Source organism: Coregonus lavaretus (assembly GCF_964263955.1).
Source record: "Coregonus lavaretus genome assembly, chromosome: 27".
In the NCBI taxonomy this organism is placed as follows: domain Eukaryota; kingdom Metazoa; phylum Chordata; class Actinopteri; order Salmoniformes; family Salmonidae; genus Coregonus; species Coregonus lavaretus.
Window position 1 is genome coordinate 32267888 of NC_140014.1, and position 22301 is coordinate 32290188.

The 22301-nt window shown below is 45.7% G+C and overlaps 1 protein-coding gene across 1 annotated transcript; it reads left to right on the plus strand.

Moving 5' to 3' along the window:
• The first annotated feature begins 803 nt into the window (after positions 1-803).
• LOC311102853 (sec1 family domain-containing protein 1-like) lies at positions 804-20692 on the plus strand. Its single transcript, XM_084144298.1, has 24 exons — positions 804-869; positions 1635-1794; positions 2136-2226; positions 2444-2566; positions 2791-2878; positions 3036-3125; positions 3549-3604; positions 4094-4179; positions 4785-4884; positions 6663-6802; positions 7053-7143; positions 7263-7342; positions 7461-7542; positions 7814-7910; positions 8048-8118; positions 14866-14945; positions 15062-15124; positions 16218-16293; positions 16583-16636; positions 19486-19538; positions 19651-19684; positions 19933-19998; positions 20106-20174; positions 20450-20692. Exons 1-24 carry the CDS (start codon positions 839-841, stop codon positions 20471-20473), a joined length of 1905 nt encoding a protein of 634 aa, XP_084000424.1. The 5' UTR covers positions 804-838; the 3' UTR covers positions 20474-20692.
• The last annotated feature ends 1609 nt before the right edge of the window (positions 20693-22301 follow it).

Genomic DNA, 22301 nt, shown 5'->3' on the forward strand with positions numbered 1-22301 from the left:
AAAAATACTTGCGATGGTAGATTTTTTCTCCCCCAACAACAGTATTCAAAATACATGAGATAAGTGCATTTCAGTGGACCCTATCACTTTGCCATCATCTATCCTAGTGAGGATCTGGGAAACCTAATTGAATCAAGCAGATCAATGATATATTTTATTTCCTATTTACAAGGATCTAAGAGTAAAGTAGGGGCTACTCTCTTCATCAAAAGTTGTGATAGCGAAGCCCAGGTACACCCTCATGTACATGATGCTGCGTTCAAAACAACTCGGATCTCAGAAATCTCAGACTTCTGTCTTCAGAGCGTTCAAGACAACTGGAAAGTGGGGGGGGAAAACGAGCTCAGACTGGGAAAAATACACTGAACAAAAATATAAAAGCAACATGTAAAGTGCTGGTCCCATGTTTCATGAGCTGAAATCAAAGATCGCCTAAATTTTCCATACGCAAAAAAAGCTTATTTCTCTCAAATTTTAGAACTCTGACTTTTCTAACTGAAGATCACTGACGTCATGATTTGACCTCGTATTTTCCGAGTTCCCAGTTGTCTTGGGCTGCGTTCAAAAGAACTGGGTCTCGGAAAAATACTAGGTCAAGGCCCGAGTTACCGAGTTGGATTTCCGAGTTGGATGACCGTTCAAATCGATTTTTCCCGAGATCCCTTTTCTTTAACGCATTGAAGTCGGAGGTCGGAGATTTCCGACTTCTCAGGTGTTTTGAACGCGGCATTGAAAGCCCCATGTGAGATCGCGGTAATGTGCGATATAGCAGACGTCATCGAACGAGACTTGGCTGGCTCGTCATCCGATGCCCCGTGTCACTGCATAAACAGAAAAGATGGCTGCCTCCGTCCGGGGAAAGCAGGCAGGTCTGTCAATGGTTTAGTTTATTCATTTTTAATCAGCATAGGCTGTCGAATAAAACCTACTATTTTCTCTGATCCTAGCTAGCTGTTGAAAAAAACGATCTGCCACGACGAACAGCCAGTTCATGAGAAAATCAATGCTAAGCTAACTTACTAGCTAGCTAGCTAACTAACTCTACAGTAGTATTATAAAGCAGCAACAAGTCGGATGGCTAGCCTAAACTTACCGCTACTCTTGAATTCAATAGTCACTTTGATGTGGTTGTCATGTCAAGAAACATGAATGCAACGCAGTGAATATGTTGTCGCCGGACAGACTGACAGATACAGCTAGACAGACTGCTATATCGTTCCATTGCCCCTCATAAACATGTGGATGGGTATCTAACAGTAGCTAGTTAACTATTTCACTCATCTAACTATTTCACAATTTCACTCATCATTGAGTGGCAGAAATGGTATGGCAAAGTCCCAGGACTGTCCCAGGTCCCCCAGTCCTGTGCTATGTTTAGTGGGGCAAAAGTGGTGGTTGTAGTCTTCCGCTGTCCCGTGGGTTTTGAGGGGTGTAGTGGGATATGCAGCACATATTGCACAAATATTTCCAACGTGCCCACTTCAGATTGGCAAAATGGATACATCATCTGTCAGATTAATCATACTATTTCAAGCAGTTAATACACATTGAATAACTTTTTAGCGTTCAGAATTTTCATAATCTTAAACATTGGGCAAGCTATGACTTTATACTGTGTTCTTCTGTGTCCCTAGCTGCCTTGAAGCGCATGCTGAATTTCAACGCTCCTCAGTTGAAAAACACTGCTGCTGAGCCGGTATGGAAGGTGCTGATCTACGACAGGTGTGGCCAGGACATCATCTCCCCTCTGCTGGCAGTCAAAGAGCTACGGGAAATGGGGATCACTTTGCACTTGTGAGTAGGCCTAACTCACAATTTGACGTCACTGTTAGTAATCTATTAGTCTCCTTCACAAAATGTAAATTTAGAGAAAGCAAAAATCATGATACGTCAGACAAATAATTGATAAGGCTGTAAAGACATTGAACCTTCAACTGGTGAATCTATTGATAATGAAGGAGCTACCAGTGCAGTATATTTCAAAGGACAACAACAGTTTTGAGAAAAGGAATTTGAGTCAATAATGAATTGAGTAATTGCAAATAAGTCCACACACACAGCGTTGACTTGGTGTCAATCAATAGAGGATACAGTAATCTAGAAAGGTCTTCAATGTATTTTATCTTTCTCTATAGGTTGCTTCATTCAGACAGAGATCCCATCCCGGATGTGCCAGCCATCTATTTTGTAATGCCGACAGAGGAGAACATTGACCGGATATGCCAAGTAAACATCCCTCACTCAGAACTTCAACATGACATCATCAGATATTTTTATACTAGGGATAGGCCAAGTTGATAAGGACAAATGTCTTCGGCCACCGAGTCTATGAATTTAGTGGCCTTGCCCAGATGATTTGTTGTCCAAACGTAACATTCCAGACATCTAACATCCTACTAGTCGGTATATTGTTCCATTCCATTGTTTTGTCTCTCTTTCTCAGGACCTTCGTAGTCAGCTGTATGAGTCCTACTATTTGAACTTCATCTCAGCCATATCCAGAAGTAAACTAGAGGATATTGCCAGTGCAGCTCTCTCAGCCAACGCTATCACACAGGTTACCAAGGTGAGTCTACAACACACTCGTTTACGTCTCTGCCAGGCTACATCTCAAATGGTACCCTATTCCCTATATGGTGCATTACCTTTTGCCTGTAGGGCTCTGGTGAAAAGTAGTGCACTATAAAGGGGATAGTGTGCAATTTGGGACTCAGTTCCAGGAATTTTCTATAAATCACATCACAGGGTATTGACAGCCTTGTAAGAGTAAGGTCTTTTTTGCTTTCGTAGGTGTTCGATCAGTATTTGAACTTCATCACACTTGAAGATGATATGTTCATCCTCAGCAATCAAAATAAAGAGCTCATCTCCTACCATGGTAATAAGTTCATTGGATTCAGAAACAGGGCAAGATTTGATATTGTCAAAAGGAAACTAAAGAACTGTTTTTATTCACATATTACCTTCAGATTGTCTTCTTGATTAGCTGGCATGATTGTATTTGACTTCCTGTTTTCCTATTCCCTTTTGATTAGCAATTAACAAACCGGACATCATGGACACAGAGATGGAGGCCATCATGGATACGATAGTAGACAGTCTCTTCTGCTTCTTTGTCACTCTGGGTGCGTCCTTCAACACAACGTTATCAATGCCACAATACTATTGAGACTCCTGAGAGGAACATTGCTTTGGTATTTCAAAATATGCTGTGAGATTTATTTATTTACTCAGGTGGTTATACCATTTCTACCTGCTAGATGGCAGCATTACTACTATTATTACTCACCTGAATCGAAGCAGTACCAAGATAATAGTTCTTCTGAGAAAGGAAAACTGTTTGAAAGTAAAGGGTTTTGTCTGAAAGTGTGACTATATAGATGACACTTTGAACAAAACAAACCCACCTTGCAGTCTGTGTAAGATTCTCAGTTTTATCCTAATGGGATTCAGCCCCCACTAGACTCCAGCATATCTCTATAGAGAAGCTCTGCTAAAGTCTTCCATGCCCTCTATTGGCAGCTAACAGGTCTGTTTTGTTTTCTTAGGTGCTGTCCCCATAATCCGCTGTCCAAGAGGGAATGCTGCGGAGATGGTCGCGGTGGTGAGCATCATCCTCCTTCATTTAAAACCATCTGAAGTCGTCTCAGCCTCTGTCAGGGGCCCAGTCTGTCTGTCTGAACACTTTGTATTACGTCTTGGCAGTGCAGACAGGCCTGGGAGAGTAGTACCCATCCTCAGTGGGTACAGTGAAAGGGGAAATTAGTCATTTGAGGACCACCCCAAATCCAACCACCTCCAGAATCTGACTGTATTTGCAGGTGGATTCTTTATGTGTGAAGGAATGTTGATGCAGTCTGTGTGGAAGCTGATCCTCCAGGGGCCTTAATGGATGGATGGAGTGGTTCTCCTCTACTTACACAGCACTGCTCTTTGTTCCCTGTACTGCTGTGTTGTGGTGGTGGTCTCTAAGCTCTCAATGCAACCCTGCAGGACTGTGTGCTTAGTGTTTATTTGGTTCAGAAGATAAGGTCTCTTACCTAGCTAATTAAATAAGAGACTAAACCATCTTAACCCAGTTTCTCTGTTGCAGAAACTTGACAAGAAGCTTCGGGAGAACCTGCGAGACGCCAGAAACAGCCTGTTCACTGGAGACAACATGGGGGCCGGCCAGTTCAGGTGGTTCAGGGTGCTGTAGACTAGTAAACTGGGTATGAACCATAAAGAGAGCAGACTAGATGAAGACATTCATCCCATTTTGTACTTTACCATGGAAAGCCTACTCCATTCCACATAAAATGGCTTCCCACACGCACTGTGTTTCACTGTGTCTTTGTTTAACTGTGGAAATGTGATCTCCTGCTTTTCTCCTCTCCAGACCCACTGAGCAGTTAGCTAGGCCTTCACTAAGACCCACTGAGCAGTTAGCTAGGCCTTCACTAAGACCCACTGAGCAGTTAGCTAGGCCTTCACTAAGACCCACTGAGCAGTTAGCTAGGCCTTCACTAAGACCCACTGAGCAGTTAGCTAGGCCTTCACTAAGACCCACTGAGCAGTTAGCTAGGCCTTCACTAAGACCCACTGAGCAGTTAGCTAGGCCTTCACTGAGTGGTGGATGAAGAGAAAACAGTCATGCCTCTTCTGGGAAAATCTAAGCTGGATCCATTTCAAGTGTTCTTTTGTTTTTGCTGTGGTGGAGCGTAGAGAGAGAGCCTAGTCAGTGGGGAACTCTGGGTACATTTATCATCCTGTCATTTCATCTCTGTCTGTCTCTCTCTCTTCAGCTTCCAGAGACCCCTATTTGTACTTGCTGACCGCAACCTGGATCTTGCCACCCCCCTCCACCACACATGGACCTATCAGGCCCTCATCCACGACGTGCTGGTAAGACTGACAGGATACAGGGAGAGAGAGGAGCAGATCTGTCTTTCATACTCCCGCCACAATGGTATGATGGACTTAACAGACACATCATACACTTTGACAAAAACTAAGGGCTTACTCATGAGAAATGTCCACTCTGCAGTCTGGACTCATTCCATGTGAATTGTGTTGTGTGTATGGTATTTTACACTGTGAGTCTGAACTGGTCTGCTCAATAGTGTGAATAGGGTATATACAGTACACTAAGGTGTGTGTGGTTTTTCAAGGTAGCGAACAGATTTTACTTGGAATGTTATTTCTGAGATACTGCAATTACTTTGTGTAAGATGAAGAGGGTACATTTTACATTTGAGTCATTTAGCAGACGCTCTTATCCAGAGCGACTTACAGTTAGTGAGTGCATACATTTCTTTTTTTTTATACTGGCCCCCCGTGGGAATTGAACCCACAACACTGGTGTTGCAAACGCCATGCTCTACCAACTGAGCTACACGGTGTCAGAGGTCATATATATTAGTGAGGAAACATTTTCCAGCATCCGTGCCTTTAAATTATTTGTGGTGTAGAGTGGACCGACCTGTCTACTATCCTACCCTTGGTTTTCAGCATTGCAGGTCCTTTGTTTAGCCTCGATATACAGTACCAGTCAAAAGTTTGGACACACCTACTCATTCAAGGGTTTTTCTTTATTTTTACTATTTTCTACATTGTAGAATAATAGTGAAGACATTTAAAACTATGAAATAACACATGGAATCATGTAGTAACCAATAAAGTGTTAAATAAATCAAAATATATATATTTTTTTAATTTGAGATTCTTCAAAATAGCCACCCTTTGCCTTGATGACAGCTTTGCACACTCTTGGCATTCTTTCAACCAGCTTCATGAGGTAGTCACCTGGAATGCTTTGTGCCTTCTTAAAAGTAAATTTGTGGAATTTATTTCCTTCTTAATGCGTTTGAACCGATCAGTTGTGTTGTGACAAGGTAGGGATGGTATACAGAAGAGCCCTATTTGGTAAAATACCAAGTCTTGATTTTTGCGACTGCACTTGAAGAAACTTTCAAAGTTCTTGAAATTCTCCGGATTGACTGACCTTCATGTCTTAAAGTAATGATGGACTGTCGTTTCTCTTTGCTTATTTGAGCTGTTCATGCCATAATATGGACTTGGTCTTTTACCAAATAGGGCTATCTTCTGTATACCACCCCTACTTTGTCACAACACAACTGATTGGCTCAAATGCATTAAGAAGGAAATAAATTCCACAAATTAACTTTTAAGAAGGCACACCTGTTAATTTAAATGCATTCCAGGTGACTACCTCATGAAGCTGGTTGAGAGAATGCCAAGAGTGTGCTACTTCGAAGAATCTCAAATATAAAATATATTTTCATTTGCTTAACACTTTATTGGTTACTACATGATTCCATATGTGTTATTTCATAGTTTTGATGTCTTCACTATTATTCTACAATGTAGAAAATAGTAAAAAATAAAGAAAAACCCTGGAATGAGTAGCTGTTCTAAAATATTTGACTGGTACTGTATGTATGACAGCGGTTGTTGTTTTGAAGGTAGGCTATGATGATGTTAGTAGATATCAATGTTTATCCCAGCGGTATCTATGGCTCAGTCTGTTTTCTAATGTTTTGAGCAGAAATATGACCAGACTTCACATCCAATAGGATCTCTGCCAGCTGTCAAACACCTTCCCAACACTGAGTAACTAGTGTCTGTACCGGTGTCTGTTTATTTGTGTGTGTGTGTCCCAGGACTTCCACCTGAACAGGGTCAGTATGGATGAGTCTGTGGGGTCAGAAGCCTCCCCTGCCGGAGCCAGACCCAAGAAGAAGAACAAGAAGAGTTATGACCTCACAGCAGCCGACATGTTCTGGCTGAAACACAAGGGCAGGTTAGGAACTCACTTGTGATCAGTTACTGATTTAGAAGGTAGCTCGTGGCTGACGCTTTATAACTAGGTAGCAACAGTATATTCCAAGTTTTGCTGGTTAGATACTCAATTCTGTTGGCTAAATTGGATTAAACTACTGATTTAGAAGGTAGTCTGCAGGTGATGCTTTATAACTCAGTAGCAACAGTATATTTTGAGCTTTGCCGTAGTGAAGTCCTTCTTGGCTGAGGGGTTGTTATGACTCTTCCAGCCCGTTCCCGGAGGTGGCTGAGTCTGTACAGGAGGAGTTAGACACGTACCGAGCCCAAGAGGACGAGGTGAAACGCCTCAAGAGCATCATGGTAAGAGAGGCACACAGGTGGTTTTATAGAGCTATTCAATGAAGTAGTCTCACTGAAAACAATAGACAACACTCGCACTTGCATATTCCCCACTAAAATAACTTAGTTTTCTTCTCCAGGGGTTGGAGGGTGAGGATGAGGGAGCCATTAGTAGTATTAGTATGTCAGACAACACTGCAAAACTTACCTCAGCTGTCAGGTGAGCATCAATGTAGAATATACAGTATTTATCTGTTTTATTATGTCTTTGTTCATTACTGCACCATTATTGACAGTTCTCAGTCGGTACCAAAACTGTTCTGTGTTTCCTCTATCAGCTCCCTACCAGAGCTTCTGGAGAAGAAGAGGCTGATTGACCTCCACACTAACGTAGCCACCGCCGTTCTGGATCACATTAAGGTCAGTGTTTAACACTGTCTTGGCCAGACAGGGTGTTCTCTGTGTCTAGAGAGAGAGGGTTCTCTCTATGTCCTCTCCATGTCCACAGTGCACAGCGTCCCATTAACACTGTTCTCTGATATTGGACACCTATGGAAGACTGTTGTGCTGTGCAGTCACATTGTGAGCTCTACCATCTCAGAGCACTGACTATAAAGTTGTTACTAAATCTGGCAAAGACTGCCTAAACATCCTCTTGAACTAATGTACACCTTATGGGATGTATCCACAGAGCCGTAAACTGGACGTGTACTTTGAGTACGAGGAGAAGCTGATGAGTAAATCCACCCTGGATAAGTCTTTACTGGACATCATCAGTGACCCAGACGGTAGATGTGCCACTGTGCTTATCTTGGCCAGCAATGACATAAATCATGCATATGTGTTTTACATTTTCAAGCTTTGGAAGTACCTGAGATGCCTGTTTTGAAGGTTTGTTAAACAACAGCTTTTCTCTTTGTAACAGCTGGAACACCAGAGGACAAGATGAGACTCTTTCTGATATTCTACATCACAGCCCTGCAGCCCACTTCAGAGGTGAGGCCTGGCCCCCTCCTAACCCTAACCCTTACCCTAACGATCTAAACCCTCCTGACCCTAACAGTCTAACCCCTCCTTACCCTAACGATCTAACTCCTCCTGACCCTAACAGTCTAACCCCTCCTAACCCTTACCCTAACGGTCTAACCCCTCCTAACCCTTACCCTTACCCTAACGATCTAACCCCTCCTGACCCTAACAGTCTAACCCCTCCTAACCCTTACCCTAACGGTCTAACCCCTCCTAACCCTTACCCTAACGGTCTAACCCCTCCTAACCCTTACCCTAACGGTCTAACCCCTCCTAACCCTTACCCTAACGGTCTAACCCCTCCTAACCCTTACCCTAACGGTCTAACCCCTCCTAACCCTAACGGTCTAACCCCTCCTGACCCTAACGGTCTAACCCCTCCTAACCCTTACCCTAACGGTCTAACCCCTCCTAACCCTAACGGTCTAACCCCTCCTAACCCTAACGGTCGAACCCCTCCTAACTCTTACCCTAATGGTCTAACCCCTCCTAACCCTAATGATCTAACCCCTCCTAACCCTTACCCTAATGGTCTAACCCCTCCTAACCCTTAACCTAACGGTCTAACCCCTCCTAACCCTTACCCTAACGGTCTAACCCCTCCTAACCCTTACCCTAACGGTCTAACCCCTCCTAACCCTTACCCTAACGGTCTAACCCCTCCTAACCCTAACGGTCTAACCCCTCCTGACCCTAACGGTCTAACCCCTCCTAACCCTTACCCTAACGGTCTAACCCCTCCTAACCCTTACCCTAACGGTCTAACCCCTCCTAACCCTTACCCTAACGGTCTAACCCCTCCTAACCCTAACGGTCTAACCCCTCCTGACCCTAACGGTCTAACCCCTCCTAACCCTTACCCTAACGGTCTAACCCCTCCTAACCCTTACCCTAACGGTCTAACCCCTCCTAACCCTTACCCTAACGGTCTAACCCCTCCTAACTCTTACCCTAACGGTCTAACCCCTCCTAACCCTTACCCTAACGGTCTAACCCCTCCTAACTCTTACCCTAATGGTCTAACCCCTCCTAACCCTAATGATCTAACCCCTCCTAACCCTAATGATCTAACCCCTCCTAACCCTTACCCTAATGGTCTAACCCCTCCTAACCCTTACCCTAACGGTCTAACCCCTCCTAACCCTTACCCTAACGGTCTAACCCCTCCTAACCCTAACGGTCTAACCCCTCCTAACCCTAACGGTCGAACCCCTCCTAACCCTTACCCTAACGGTCTAACCCCTCCTAACCCTTACCCTAACGGTCTAACCCCCCTAACCCTTACCCTTACGGTCTAACCGCTCCTAACCCTTACGGTCTAACCCCTCCTAACCCTTACCCTAACGGTCTAACCCCTCCTAACCCTTACCCTAACGGTCTAACCCCTCCTAACCCTTACCATATCGGTCTAACCCCTCCTAACCCTTACCCTAACGGTCTAACCCCTCCTAACCCTTACCCTAAAGGTCTAACCCCTCCTAACCCTTACCCTAACGGTCTAACCCCTCCTAACCCTTACCCTAACGATCTAACCCCTCCTTACCCTAACGGTCTAACCCCTCCTAACTCTTACCTTAAAGGTCTAACCCCTCCTAACCCTAATGATCTAACCCCTCCTAACCCTTACCCTAATGGTCTAACCCCTCCTAACCCTTACCCTAACGGTCTAACCCCTCCTAACCCTTACCCTAACGGTCTAACCCCTCCTAACCCTAACGGTCTAACCCCCCCTTAACCCTTACCCTAACGGACTAACCCCTCCTAACCCTTACCCTAACTGTCTAACCCCTCCTAACCCTTACCCTTACGGTCTAACCGCTCCTAACCCTTACGGTCTAACCGCTCCTAACCCTTACGGTCTAACCGCTCCTAACCCTTACGGTCTAACCGCTCCTAACCCTTACGGTCTAACCCCTCCTAACCCTTACGGTCTAACCCCTCCTAACCCTTACCCTAACGGTCTAACCCCTCCTAACCCTTACCCTAACGGTCTAACCCCTCCTAACCCTTACCCTATCGGTCTAACCCCTCCTAACCCTTACCATATCGGTCTAACCCCTCCTAACCCTTACCCTAATGGTCTAACCCCTCCTAACCCTTACCCTAACGGTCTAACCCCTCCTAACCCTAACGGTCTAACCCCTCCTAACCCCTCCTAAACCTAACGGTCTAACCCCTCCTAACCCTAACGGTCTAACCCCTCCTAACCCTTACCCTAACGGTCTAACCCCTCCTAACCCTTACCCTAACGATCTAACTCCTCCTGACCCTTACCCTAAAGGTCTAACCCCTCCTAACCCTTACCCTAAAGGTCTAACCCTTACCCTAACGGTCTAACCCCTCCTAACCCTTACCCTAACGGTCTAACCCCTCCTAACCCTTACCCTAACGATCTAACCCCTCCTAACCCTAACGATCTAACCCCTCCTTACCCTAACGGTCTAACCCCTCCTAACCCTTACCTTAAAGGTCTAACCCCTCCTAACCTTTACCCTAATGGTCTAACCCCTCCTAACCCTTACCCTAACGGTCTAACCCCTCCTAACCCTTACCCTAACGATCTAACCCTTCCTAACCCTTACCCTAACGATCTAAGCCCTCCTAACCCTTACCCTAACGGTCTAACCCCTCCTAACCCTTACCCTAACGATCTAACCCCTCCTAACCCTTACCCTAACGGTCTAACCCCTCCTAACCCTTACCCTAACGGTCTAACCCCTCCTAACCCTAACGGTCTAACCCCTCCTAACCCCTCCTAAACCTAACGGTCTAACCCCTCCTAACCCTAACGGTCTAACCCCTCCTAACCCTTACCCTAACGGTCTAACCCCTCCTAACCCTTACCCTAACGATCTAACTCCTCCTGACCCTTACCCTAAAGGTCTAACCCCTCCTAACCCTTACCCTAAAGGTCTAACCCTTACCCTAACGGTCTAACCCCTCCTAACCCTTACCCTAACGGTCTAACCCCTCCTAACCCTTACCCTAACGATCTAACCCCTCCTAACCCTAACGATCTAACCCCTCCTTACCCTAACGGTCTAACCCCTCCTAACCCTTACCTTAAAGGTCTAACCCCTCCTAACCTTTACCCTAATGGTCTAACCCCTCCTAACCCTTACCCTAACGGTCTAACCCCTCCTAACCCTTACCCTAACGATCTAACCCTTCCTAACCCTTACCCTAACGATCTAAGCCCTCCTAACCCTTACCCTAACGGTCTAACCCCTCCTAACCCTTACCCTAACGATCTAACCCCTCCTAACCCTTACCCTAACGGTCTAACCCCTCCTAACCCTTACCCTAACGGTCTAACCCCTCCTAAACCTAACGGTCTAACCCCTCCTAACCCTAACGGTCTAACCCCTCCTAACCCTTACCCTAACGGTCTAACCCCTCCTAACCCTTACCCTAACGATCTAACTCCTCCTGACCCTTACCCTAAAGGTCTAACCCCTCCTAACCCTTACCCTAAAGGTCTAACCCTTACCCTAACGGTCTAACCCCTCCTAACCCTTACCCTAACGGTCTAACCCCTCCTAACCCTTACCCTAACGATCTAACCCCTCCTAACCCTAACGATCTAACCCCTCCTTACCCTAACGGTCTAACCCCTCCTAACCCTTACCTTAAAGGTCTAACCCCTCCTAACCTTTACCCTAATGGTCTAACCCCTCCTAACCCTTACCCTAACGGTCTAACCCCTCCTAACCCTTACCCTAACGATCTAACCCTTCCTAACCCTTACCCTAACGATCTAAGCCCTCCTAACCCTTACCCTAACGGTCTAACCCCTCCTAACCCTTACCCTAACGATCTAACCCCTCCTAACCCTTACCCTAACGGTCTAACCCCTCCTAACCCTTACCCTAACGGTCTAACCCCTCCTAACCCTTACCCTAAAGGTCTAACCCCTCCTAACCCTTACCCTAACGGTCTAACCCTTACCCTAACGATCTAACCCCTCATAACCCTAACGGTCTAACCCCTCCTGACCCTAACGGTCTAACCCCTCCTAACCCTTACCCTAAAGGTCTAACCCCTCCTAACCCTTACCCTAAAGGTCTAACCCCTCCTAACCCTTACCCTAAAGGTCTAACCCCTCCTAACCCTTACCCTAATGGTCTAACCCCTCCTAACCCTTACCCTAACGGTCTAACCCCTCCTAACCCTTACCCTAACGGTCTAACCCCTCCTAACCCTTACCCTAACGATCTAACCCCTCCTAACCCTTACCCTAACGGTCTAACCCCTCCTAACCCTTACCCTAATGGTCTAACCCCTCCTAACCCTTACCCTAACGGCCTAACCCCTCCTAACCCTTACCCTAACGGTCTAACCCCTCCTAACCCTTACCCTAACGGTCTAACCCCTCCTAACCCTTACCCTAACGGTCTAACCCCTCCTAACCCTTACCCTAACGGTCTAACCCCTCCTAACCCTTACCCTAACGGTCTAACCCCTCCTAACCCTTACCCTAACGGTCTAACCCCTCCTAACCCTTACCCTAATGGTCTAACCCCTCCTAACCCTTACCCTAATTGTCTAACCCCTCCTAACCCTGACCCTGTCCCTATCCAACACATATATACTAGACTAAACCCTGTCCCTATCAAAAACATGCTATACTCACATCACACATTCTGTCCCCATCAAACACATGCCAAACTAGACTCCATCACAGGTCAGGGGAGGACCCACAGGTTACAGGCCTCTCTGTTAGGGAACTCTATGTTGATATACTGCTGTTCCACTGCAGTCATATGCAGTATCATGTCCAATGGACCAAAAACAACACAATAGCAACCTCAATGGAGACACTTTGTGGTTTCACTGGATGTTCCTCCTCCCAGAGTGCAAAGAACCTTGGCGTGGCCCTGGACAACACCCTGTCATTCTCCGCTAACATCAAAGCGGTGACCCGATCCTGCAGGTTCATGCTGTACAACATTCGCAGAGTACGACCCTACCTTACACAGAAAGCGGCACAGGTCCTAATCCAGGCACTTGTCATCTCCCATCTGGATTACTGCAACTCGCTGTTGACTGGGCTCCCTGCCTGTGCCATTAAACCCCTACAACTTATCCAGAACGCTGCAGCCCGTCTGGTGTTCAACCTTCCCAAGTTCTCGCATGTCATCCCGTTCCTCCGCACACTCCATTGGTTTCCAGTTGAAGCTCGCATCTACTACAAAACCATGGTGCTTGCCTACGGAGCTGTGAGGGGAACGGCACCTCCTTACCTTCAGGCTCTGATCAGACCCTACACCCAAATGAGGGCACTACGTTCATCCACCTCTGGCCTGCTAGCCCCCCTACCTCTACGGAAGCACAGTTCCCGCTCTGCCCAGTCAAAGCTATTCGATGCTCTGGCACCCCAATGGTGGAACAAGCTCCCCCACGACGCCAGGACAGCGGAGTCACTGACCACCTTCCGGAGACACTTGAAAACCTACCTCTTTAAGGAATATCTGGAATAGTATAACAGTAATCCTTCTACCCCCCCCCCCCATAAAAAAAAGGGGGAAAAAAGGGTGGTTGTCCCACTGGCTATCCTAAGTTGAATGCACCAATTTGTAAGTCGCTCTGGATAAGAGTGTCTGCTAAATGACTTAAATGTAATGTAGAAGTCTTAGCAAAAACACAATACACAATATGTAAAACCTTGGCCCTGGCTTGGATTTCATTGTGTAGAACACCATTAAGCAAAACACCAATTCCCAACATTTCATTTTTCATATGATATTCAAACCAGCTTTTCTTCTGACAACATTCAAAAGCTTTATTGTTCAATATGACGCATGTAGAGGCAGATTCCAGGAACATTGAAACCCTTTGAAGCCGCGGCCAAACATAATTACTCCAGAAGTCCAATAATGCTAGCTTGTTCTGTTCTGAGCATCCCAAGGCCCTCTGTATAGGAGGCCACCTGGCTCTCCACAATGACTGGGGGTTCTACGTCCCGTCTGTTCTCTTCAGTGAGATGAGGGCTGATCTTGGATCAGTTTCCCACCCCCGTCCGTATAACCATATTCACTATCATCTAAAAGACAAAACTGATCACAGAATAGCACTACTACTCTGAGGCGCTTTGTTAATACGGGCCCAGGTTTCTGGCTGCGGCGGCAGGCTGGGATCAGTGTTAGGATCAGGCTGTCCTGGAGCATCATGTTGATCGATGGTCTTCATAACAGCCCTTCTCCTCTGAGACACCATGCTGTTTCCCGACCTGACAGCTGAAGTCAAGCAGGAATTATTTTTCTACCACTAATGTCTGTGGCCTTTCAACTCTGTCCTCCCCTGAACCTGAACCCGCCCTGGGCAGATTATCACCATTACCCTCTCCTCTCCGGTCCATCCGTCCACTCCTGCTCTTTAGGTTATTTGTTTTCCCTGGCTGATGCGGTGTAACATCAGTTTAGTTACATAAAACAGTACTTGTCTCTGCTGTCATTGAGCACTATACTGATGCTACCACCATACACATGTCACACTTGGCCTCACTCTGTTTATGATGAATATGTGTTGATTCCTTCGGGGTACAAAGTCCCTGGTGGGTAAATACCCTACTAGACCTCAAATGCCTGCTCCATCACTTGTATGGTTTACCTTGGTGAAAACAGGCCTTCTGTATGTTAAAATAAATAATAAATAATATGCCATTTAGCAGACGCTTTTATCCAAAGCGACTTACAGTCATATTCTGTGTTGTAGACTGATCTGGACCAATACAAGAAGGCTCTGCTAGACACAGGCTGTGACCTGTCCCCTGTCAACTACATCAAGCAGTGGAAGTAAGTTGGTCCATCAAATTATGTTTCATACATACAGAACAAAACATAATAGTAAACCACATTGTTTTAGACAACAAGCTACTTATATATTGTGAATATTTTGTTTTTTCCCCCAGGGCTTTCACTAAGATTGCTGCCACACCATCTAACTATGGGAACAGCGGTGTAAAACCTATGGGGTAAGAGCGAGAGTGTGTCCCTTTCCATAGACCACGGTTTTAATCATAGTTTATTTACTAACTTTATTTAACCAGGTAAGTTATTGAGAACACATTCTCTTTTACAATAACAACATAGTCCATGCTAGTCCCATAGTCCTAACCCCCGTGTTGACCCTGTCCTAACCCCCGTGTTGACCCTGTCCTAACCACCGTGTTGACCCTGTCCTAACCCCCGTGTTGACCCTGTCCCAACCCCCGTGTTGACCCTGTCCTAACCCCCGTGTTGACCCTGTCCTAACCACCGTGTTGACCCTGTCCTAACCCCCGTGTTGACCCTGTCCTAACCACCGTGTTGACCCTGTCCCAACCCCCGTGTTGACCCTGTCCTAACCCCCGTGTTGACCCTGTCCCAACCCCCGTGTTGACCCTGTCCTAACCCCCGTGTTGACCCTGTCCTAACCACCGTGTTGACCCTGTCCTAACCCCCGTGTTGACCCTGTCCTAACCCCCGTGTTGACCCTGTCCCAACCCCCGTGTTGACCCTGTCCTAACCCCCGTGTTGACCCTGTCCTAACCACTGTGTTGACCCTGTCCTAACCCCCGTGTTGACCCTGTCCTAACCACCGTGTTGACCCTGTCCTAACCCCCGTGTTGACCCTGTCCTAACCCCCGCGTTGACCCTGTCCCAACCCCCGCGTTGACCCTGTCCCAACCCCCGCGTTGACCCTGTCCCAACCCCCGCGTTGACCCTGTCCCAACCCCCGCGTTGACCCTGTCCCAACCCCCGCGTTGACCCTGTCCCAACCCCCGCGTTGACCCTGTCCCAACCCCCACGTTGACCCTGTCCCAAACCCCCGCGTTGACCCTGTCCCAAACCCCCGCGTTGACCCTGTCCCAAACCCCCGCGTTGACCCTGTCCCAAACCCCCGCGTTGACCCTGTCCCAAACCCCCGCGTTGACCCTGTCCCAAACCCCCGCGTTGACCCTGTCCCAAACCCCCGCGTTGACCCTGTCCCAAACCCCCGCGTTGACCCTGTCCCAAACCCCCGCGTTGACCCTGTCCCAAACCCCCGCGTTGACCCTGTCCTCCTCCTGTCTCTATGTCCCACAGCCTCTTCTCTCGAGTGATGAACTCTGGCTCCCAGTTTGTCATGGAGGGGGTGAAGAACCTGGTGCTCAAACAGCATGTAAGTAGAGAGAGAGAGAGAAATAAATATACACACAGGATGAGTAGGAAGATACTGAATGTCTCCAAATCTTACTCCTCCTACTCCCTCCTCCACAGACAGAGGAGAGGAGCAGTATCTCAATACTGTCTGTATGTGTGTTTTTAGTGTCCAGATGTCACTTGGCTTTGATGGGAAGGTTTTGCCTGGAGACGTATGATAATATCTCACGTAGCTGCTAAGTTAGAGTCTGTAATGAATGATATCATCTGGGGAGCAAGGACAGAGTTTGAAAGAGTTTATCTTTCAGAACCTGCCCGTCACGCGTATCCTGGACAACCTGATGGAGATGAAGTCCAACCCGGTGAGTCTCCTTTTCTCTTCTCTTCTCTTCTCTTCTCTTCTCTTCTCTTCTCTTCTCTTCTCTTCTCTTCTCTTCTCTTCTCTTCTCTTCTCTTCTCTTCTCTTCTCTTCTCTTCTCTTCTCTTCTCTTCTCTTCTCTTCTCTTCTCTTCTCTTCTCTTCTCTTCTCTTCACGCTCTACATTGGACATTCTTCTCCTCTCCTCTCTCCTCTTCTCTCTCCTCTTCTCTCTCCTCTTCTCTCTCCTCTTCTCTCTCCTCTTCTCTCTCCTCTTCTCTCTCCTCTTCTCTCTCCTCTTCTCTCTCCTCTCTTCTCTTCACTCTCTCCTCTCCCTCTTCCTCTTCCTCTCCTCTTCCCTCCTCCTCTCTTCCCGCTCTACATTGGACATTCTCCTCTTCTTTTCTCTTCTCTTCTCTCTCCTCTCTTCCCGCTCTACATTGGACATTCCTTTATGTATGTTTGTTGCACCATCACATTCAGGAGGGAAGCACGCTGATGGATACAGTGGCAAAAAGATGGACAATCTGAGCGCTTGATGGTTTTTGCGACAGCACTTGACGAAACGTTAAAAGTTCTTGAACGTTTTCCGTATTGGCTGACCTTCATGTCTTAAAGTAATGATGGACTGTCGTTTCTCTTTGCTTATTTGAGCGATTCTTGCCATAATATGGACTTGGTCTTTTACCAAATAGTGCTATCTTCTGTATACCACTCCTACTTTGTCACAACACAACTGATTGGCTCAAACGCATTAAGATGGAAAGAAATTCCACAAATTAACTTTTAAGAAGGCACACTTGTTAATTGAAATGCATTCTAGGTGACTACCTCATGAAGCTGGTTGAGAGAATGCCAAGAGTGTGCAAAGCTGTCATCAAGGCAAAGGGTGGCTATTTGAAGAATCTCAAATATAAAATATATTTTGATTTGTTTAACACTTTTTTGGTTACTACATGATTCCATATGTGTTATTTCATAGTTTTGATGTCTTCACTAATATTCTACAATGTAGAAAATAGTAAAAATAAAGAAAAACCCTTGAATGAGTAGGTGTGTCCAAACCTTTTACTGGTAGTGTATATACAGTGGGGGGAAAAAGTATTTAGTCAGCCACCAATTGTGCAAGTTCTCCCACTTAAAAAGATGAGAGAGGCCTGTAATTTTCATCATAGGTACACGTCAACTATGACAGACAAAATGAGAAAAAAATATCCAGAAAATCACATTGTAGGATCTAGAGCAGTGATGTTTTGGGGCTGTCGCTGGGCAACACGGACTTTCAACTCCCTCCAAAGATTTTCTATGGGGTTGAGATCTGGAGACTGGCTAGGCCACTCCAGGACCTTGAAATGCTTCTTAGGAAGCCACTCCTTCGTTGCCTGGGCGGTGTGTTTGGGATCATTGTCATGCTGAAAGACCCAGCCACGTTTCATCTTCAATGCCCTTGCTGATGGAAGGAGGTTTTCACTCAAAATCTCACGATACATGGCCCCATTCATTCTTTCCTTTACACGGATCAGTCGTCCTGGTCCCTTTGCAGAAAAACAGCCCCAAAGCATGATGGTTCCACCCTCATGCTTCACAGTAGGTATGGTGTTCTTTGGATGCAACTCAGCATTCTTTGTCCTCCAAACACGACGAGTTGAGTTTTTACCAAAAAGTTCTATTTTGGTTTCATCTGACCATATGACATTCTCCCAATCCTCTTCTGGATCATCCAAATGCACTCTAGCAAACTTCAGACGGGCATGGACATGTACTGGCTTAAGCAGGGGGACACGTCTGGCACTGCAGGATTTGAGTCCCTGGCGGCGTAGTGTGTTACTGATGGTAGGCTTTGTTACTTTGGTCCCAGCTCTCTGCAGGTCATTCACTAGGTCCCCCCGTGTGGTTCTGGGATTTTTGCTCACCGTTCTTGTGATCATTTTGACCCCACGGGGTGAGATCTTGAGTGGAGCCACAGATCGAGGGAGATTATCAGTGGTCTTGTATGTCTTCCATTTCCTAATAATTGCTCCCACAGTTGATTTCTTCAAACCAAGCTGCTTACCTATTGCAGATTCAGTCTTCCCAGCCTGGTGCAGGTCTACAATTTTGTTTCTGGTGTCCTTTGACAGCTCTTTGGTCTTGGCCATAGTGGAGTTTGGAGTGTGACTGTTTGAGGTTGTGGACAGGTGTCTTTTATACTGATAACAAGTTCAAACAGGTGCCATTAATACAGGTAACGAGTGGAGGACAGAGGAGCCTCTTAAAGAAGAAGTTACAGGTCTGTGAGAGCCAGAACTCTTGCTTGTTTGTAGGTGACCAAATACTTATTTTCCACCATAATTTGCAAATAAATTCATAAAAAATCCTACAATGTGATTTTCTGGATTTTTTTTCCTCAATTTGTCTGTCATAGTTGACGTGTACCTATGATGAAAATTACAGGCCTCTCTCATCTTTTTAAGTGGGAGAACTTGCACAATTGGTGGCTGAGAAAAATACTTTTTTCCCCCACTGTAGCTAAGCTACTTTGTAAAATGTAAAACACATGTCTGCAGTGGTGTGCATAGCTGTGGATGACATAGGCTCCTCACTGTGTAAAAGGGTTTGTCAAGTAAGTCAGTCATGTGTAGATATACCAGGAGGCTTCTGCTAGAACAGGGGGAGGGGGGGAGCGAGAGGGAGGGCAGGTGTTGTCTGATCTGATTTTTTTATTTTTTATGTGTCTCACAGGATCCATGCTGCTTGTACAGGAGTGGTGGTTACTAAGAGGAATTGGGTGACCTCTGAGCAATGGGAGGATTTTAGGGTTTCTAGAATTGAGTGTGTTGTTTTTGGTGTACTGATGATGTTATATGATCTGCAGGAGACTGATGACTACAGATACTTTGATCCCAAGATGCTGCGTGGCAGTGAGAGGTAAGACTCCGTAAAGAGCTCCAAAGATAGCACTTAGTTAGTTAAGACCTCTTAATAGTCGTGCATTTCCTGTGCCTGTAAGATGTTTCTAACACTCCTGCTTTCCAACCAGCTCCATCCCAAGGAACAAGAACCCGTTTCAAGAGGTGAGTCCTGCCATGGTCAGCACATAGAGAGAGACACACACACACACACATACAAATAGGATCTCCATGAAGTCCAGTAACTGCTGTGTTGCTGTGGTCCTGAGTACCCCGGACGGTCCTGGTGCTTAGCCTGGCCTGATTGTGTGAAGGGGAGAGCACTAATCTAATCTGTGTGTACTGTATCTGAACCTGGCAGCCAGATGTAGCATTACTGTCTCTAACGGAGACTTTCTCTCCTTCTATTTTAGGCTATTGTCTTCGTGGTAGGAGGAGGGAACTACATAGAATATCAAAACCTGGTGGACTACACAAAGGTAGCTTCTTATTACTCTCTAAATCTTTTTTCTTTTTTTTTGAGAACCTCTTCATATATCCAGTTGAGTTTTTATTGAACAATGTGTATTTTGTGGTACCCTTTTAGGCAAAGCCAGGGAAGAGGGTGCTGTACGGATGCAGTGAGCTCTTCAATGCAGGACAGTTCATCAAACAGGTAGGAGGACAAACAGACTTTTTAAAAATTAAATAATAATACAATTGATTATTATGTAGTTGATAATTATATTATAATTGATCATTATATATTATAATTGATCATGATCAGTTTATAATATCATGATATAAATCAACTGTAATCATTAAGCAAGCCCTAAACATAATATGAAATGATGACACATATTGTAGGTTTGTGTTAAATAACCTAAACTGCTTAATTGATCTCAAATTTCTTGTTGTTTTGATAGTTGCTCCATGCTTTTATCTCCACAGCTGTCTTCACTTGGCCAAAAGTAAAAACAAGAAAATATATGAACATTTTCTTCGATTCCATTTCTCCTAAATACTGCAAGCAAGACCTCCCGACTCATACTGTATAATCATACCTCTAGGTTCTCTCTCTCTCTCTTTCTCTCTCTGATATTCCATGTATTTTATCATATGTACTGTACTTACATTGTTTGTTTACCTAATTCTTTACACTCTCAACAAATAAAGATTAACAGTCTTACTCAACACTGTTGTGATGTCTAGTGTCTATCTAGTGTTTGTACCAGGGTTTTCCAACTTGTCCTTTGTTTAATCTTATTCTAGATCAGAATAGGGTGTTTTAGCAGGGACTTCCTCTTGCAGCGCACAAGGATGAACAACTTTTTATATTTACAGTCTACATATAGCCCCATTTGTCTGTTTCCGTTCCCCTTAGGTAATTTTGGAGCTGACCTCATGAGCCAAGAAGCCGGCAGTTGTTAGTTTTGTTGACCTAGAGTTATAGCATGGAGAGCTCACCATTACTATACAAGGTGCTGCTGCTTAATCTCTATATTGCTCCACAGCATAGGCCACTTCCTTGACCATCTTTCAGTGTGTCACCAATCGGAGCATACAGTGAGGGAAAAAAGTATTTGATCCCCTGCTGATTTTGTACGTTTGCCCACTGACAAAGACATGATCAGTCTATAATTTTAATGGTAGGTTTATTTGAACAGTGAGAGACAGAATAAGAACAAAAAAATCCAGAAAAACGCATGTCAGAAATGTTATTAAGTCATTAAGGTTTCGAGGCTGACGTTTGGCAACTCGAACCTTCAGCTCCCTCCACAGATTTTCTATGGTATTAAGGTCTGGAGACTGGCTAGGCCACTCCAGGACCTTAATGTGCTTCTTCTTGAGCCACTCCTTTGCTGCCTTGGCCGTGTGTTTTGGGTCATTGTCATGCTGGAATACCCATTTTCAATGCCCTGGCTGAGGGAAGGAGGTTCTCACCCAAGATTTGACGGTACATGGCCCCGTCCATCGTCCCTTTGATGCAGTGAAGTTGTCCTGTCCCCTTAGCAGAAAAACACCCCCAAAGCATAATGTTTCCACCTCCATGTTTGACGGTGGGGATGGTGTTCTTGGGGTCATAGGCAGCATTCCTCCTCCAAACACGGTGTGTTGAGTTGATGCCAAAGAGCTCGATTTTGGTCTCATCTGACCACAACACTTTCACCCAGTTCTCCTCTGAATCATTCAGATGTTCATTGGCAAACTTCAGACGGCCCTGTATATGTGCTTTCTTGAGCAGGGGGACCTTGCGGGCGCTGCAGGATTTCAGTCCTTCACGGCGTAGTGTGTTACCAATTGTTTTCTTGGTGACTATGGTCTCAGCTGCCTTGAGATCATTGACAAGATCCTCCCGTGTAGTTCTGGGCTGATTCCTCACTGTTCTCATGATCATTGCAACTCCACGAGGTGAGATCTTGCATGGAGCCCCAGGCCGAGGGAGAGTGACAGGTCTTTTTGTGTTTCTTCCATTTGCGAATAATCGCACCAACTGTTGTCACCTTCTCACCAAGCTGCTTGCCGATGGTCTTGTAGCCCATTCCAGCCTTGTGTAGGTCTACAATCTTGTCCCTGACATCCTTGGAGAGCTCTTTGGTCTTGGCCATGGTGGAGAGTTTGGAATCTGATTGATTGCTTGCTTCTGTGGACAGGTGTCTTTTATACAGGTAACAAACTGAGATTAGGAGCACTCCCTTTAAGAGTGTGCTCCTAATCTCAGCTCGTTACCTGTATAAAAGACACCTGGGAGCCAGAAATCTTTCTGATTGAGAGGGGGTCAAATACTTATTTCCCTCATTAA

What these genes read in the sequence shown, in the direction of transcription:
- LOC311102853 (XM_084144298.1), top strand. Translation starts at nt 839, where the DNA reads ATGGCTGCCTCCGTCCGGGGAAAGCAGGCAG. An exon ending in CTATCACACAGGTTACCAAG is followed by an intron (nt 2,567 to 2,790) that starts GTGAGTCTACAA and finishes TTGCTTTCGTAG; the next exon opens with GTGTTCGATCAGTATTTGAA. An exon ending in ACCTGGTGGACTACACAAAG is followed by an intron (nt 19,999 to 20,105) that starts GTAGCTTCTTAT and finishes GTACCCTTTTAG; the next exon opens with GCAAAGCCAGGGAAGAGGGT.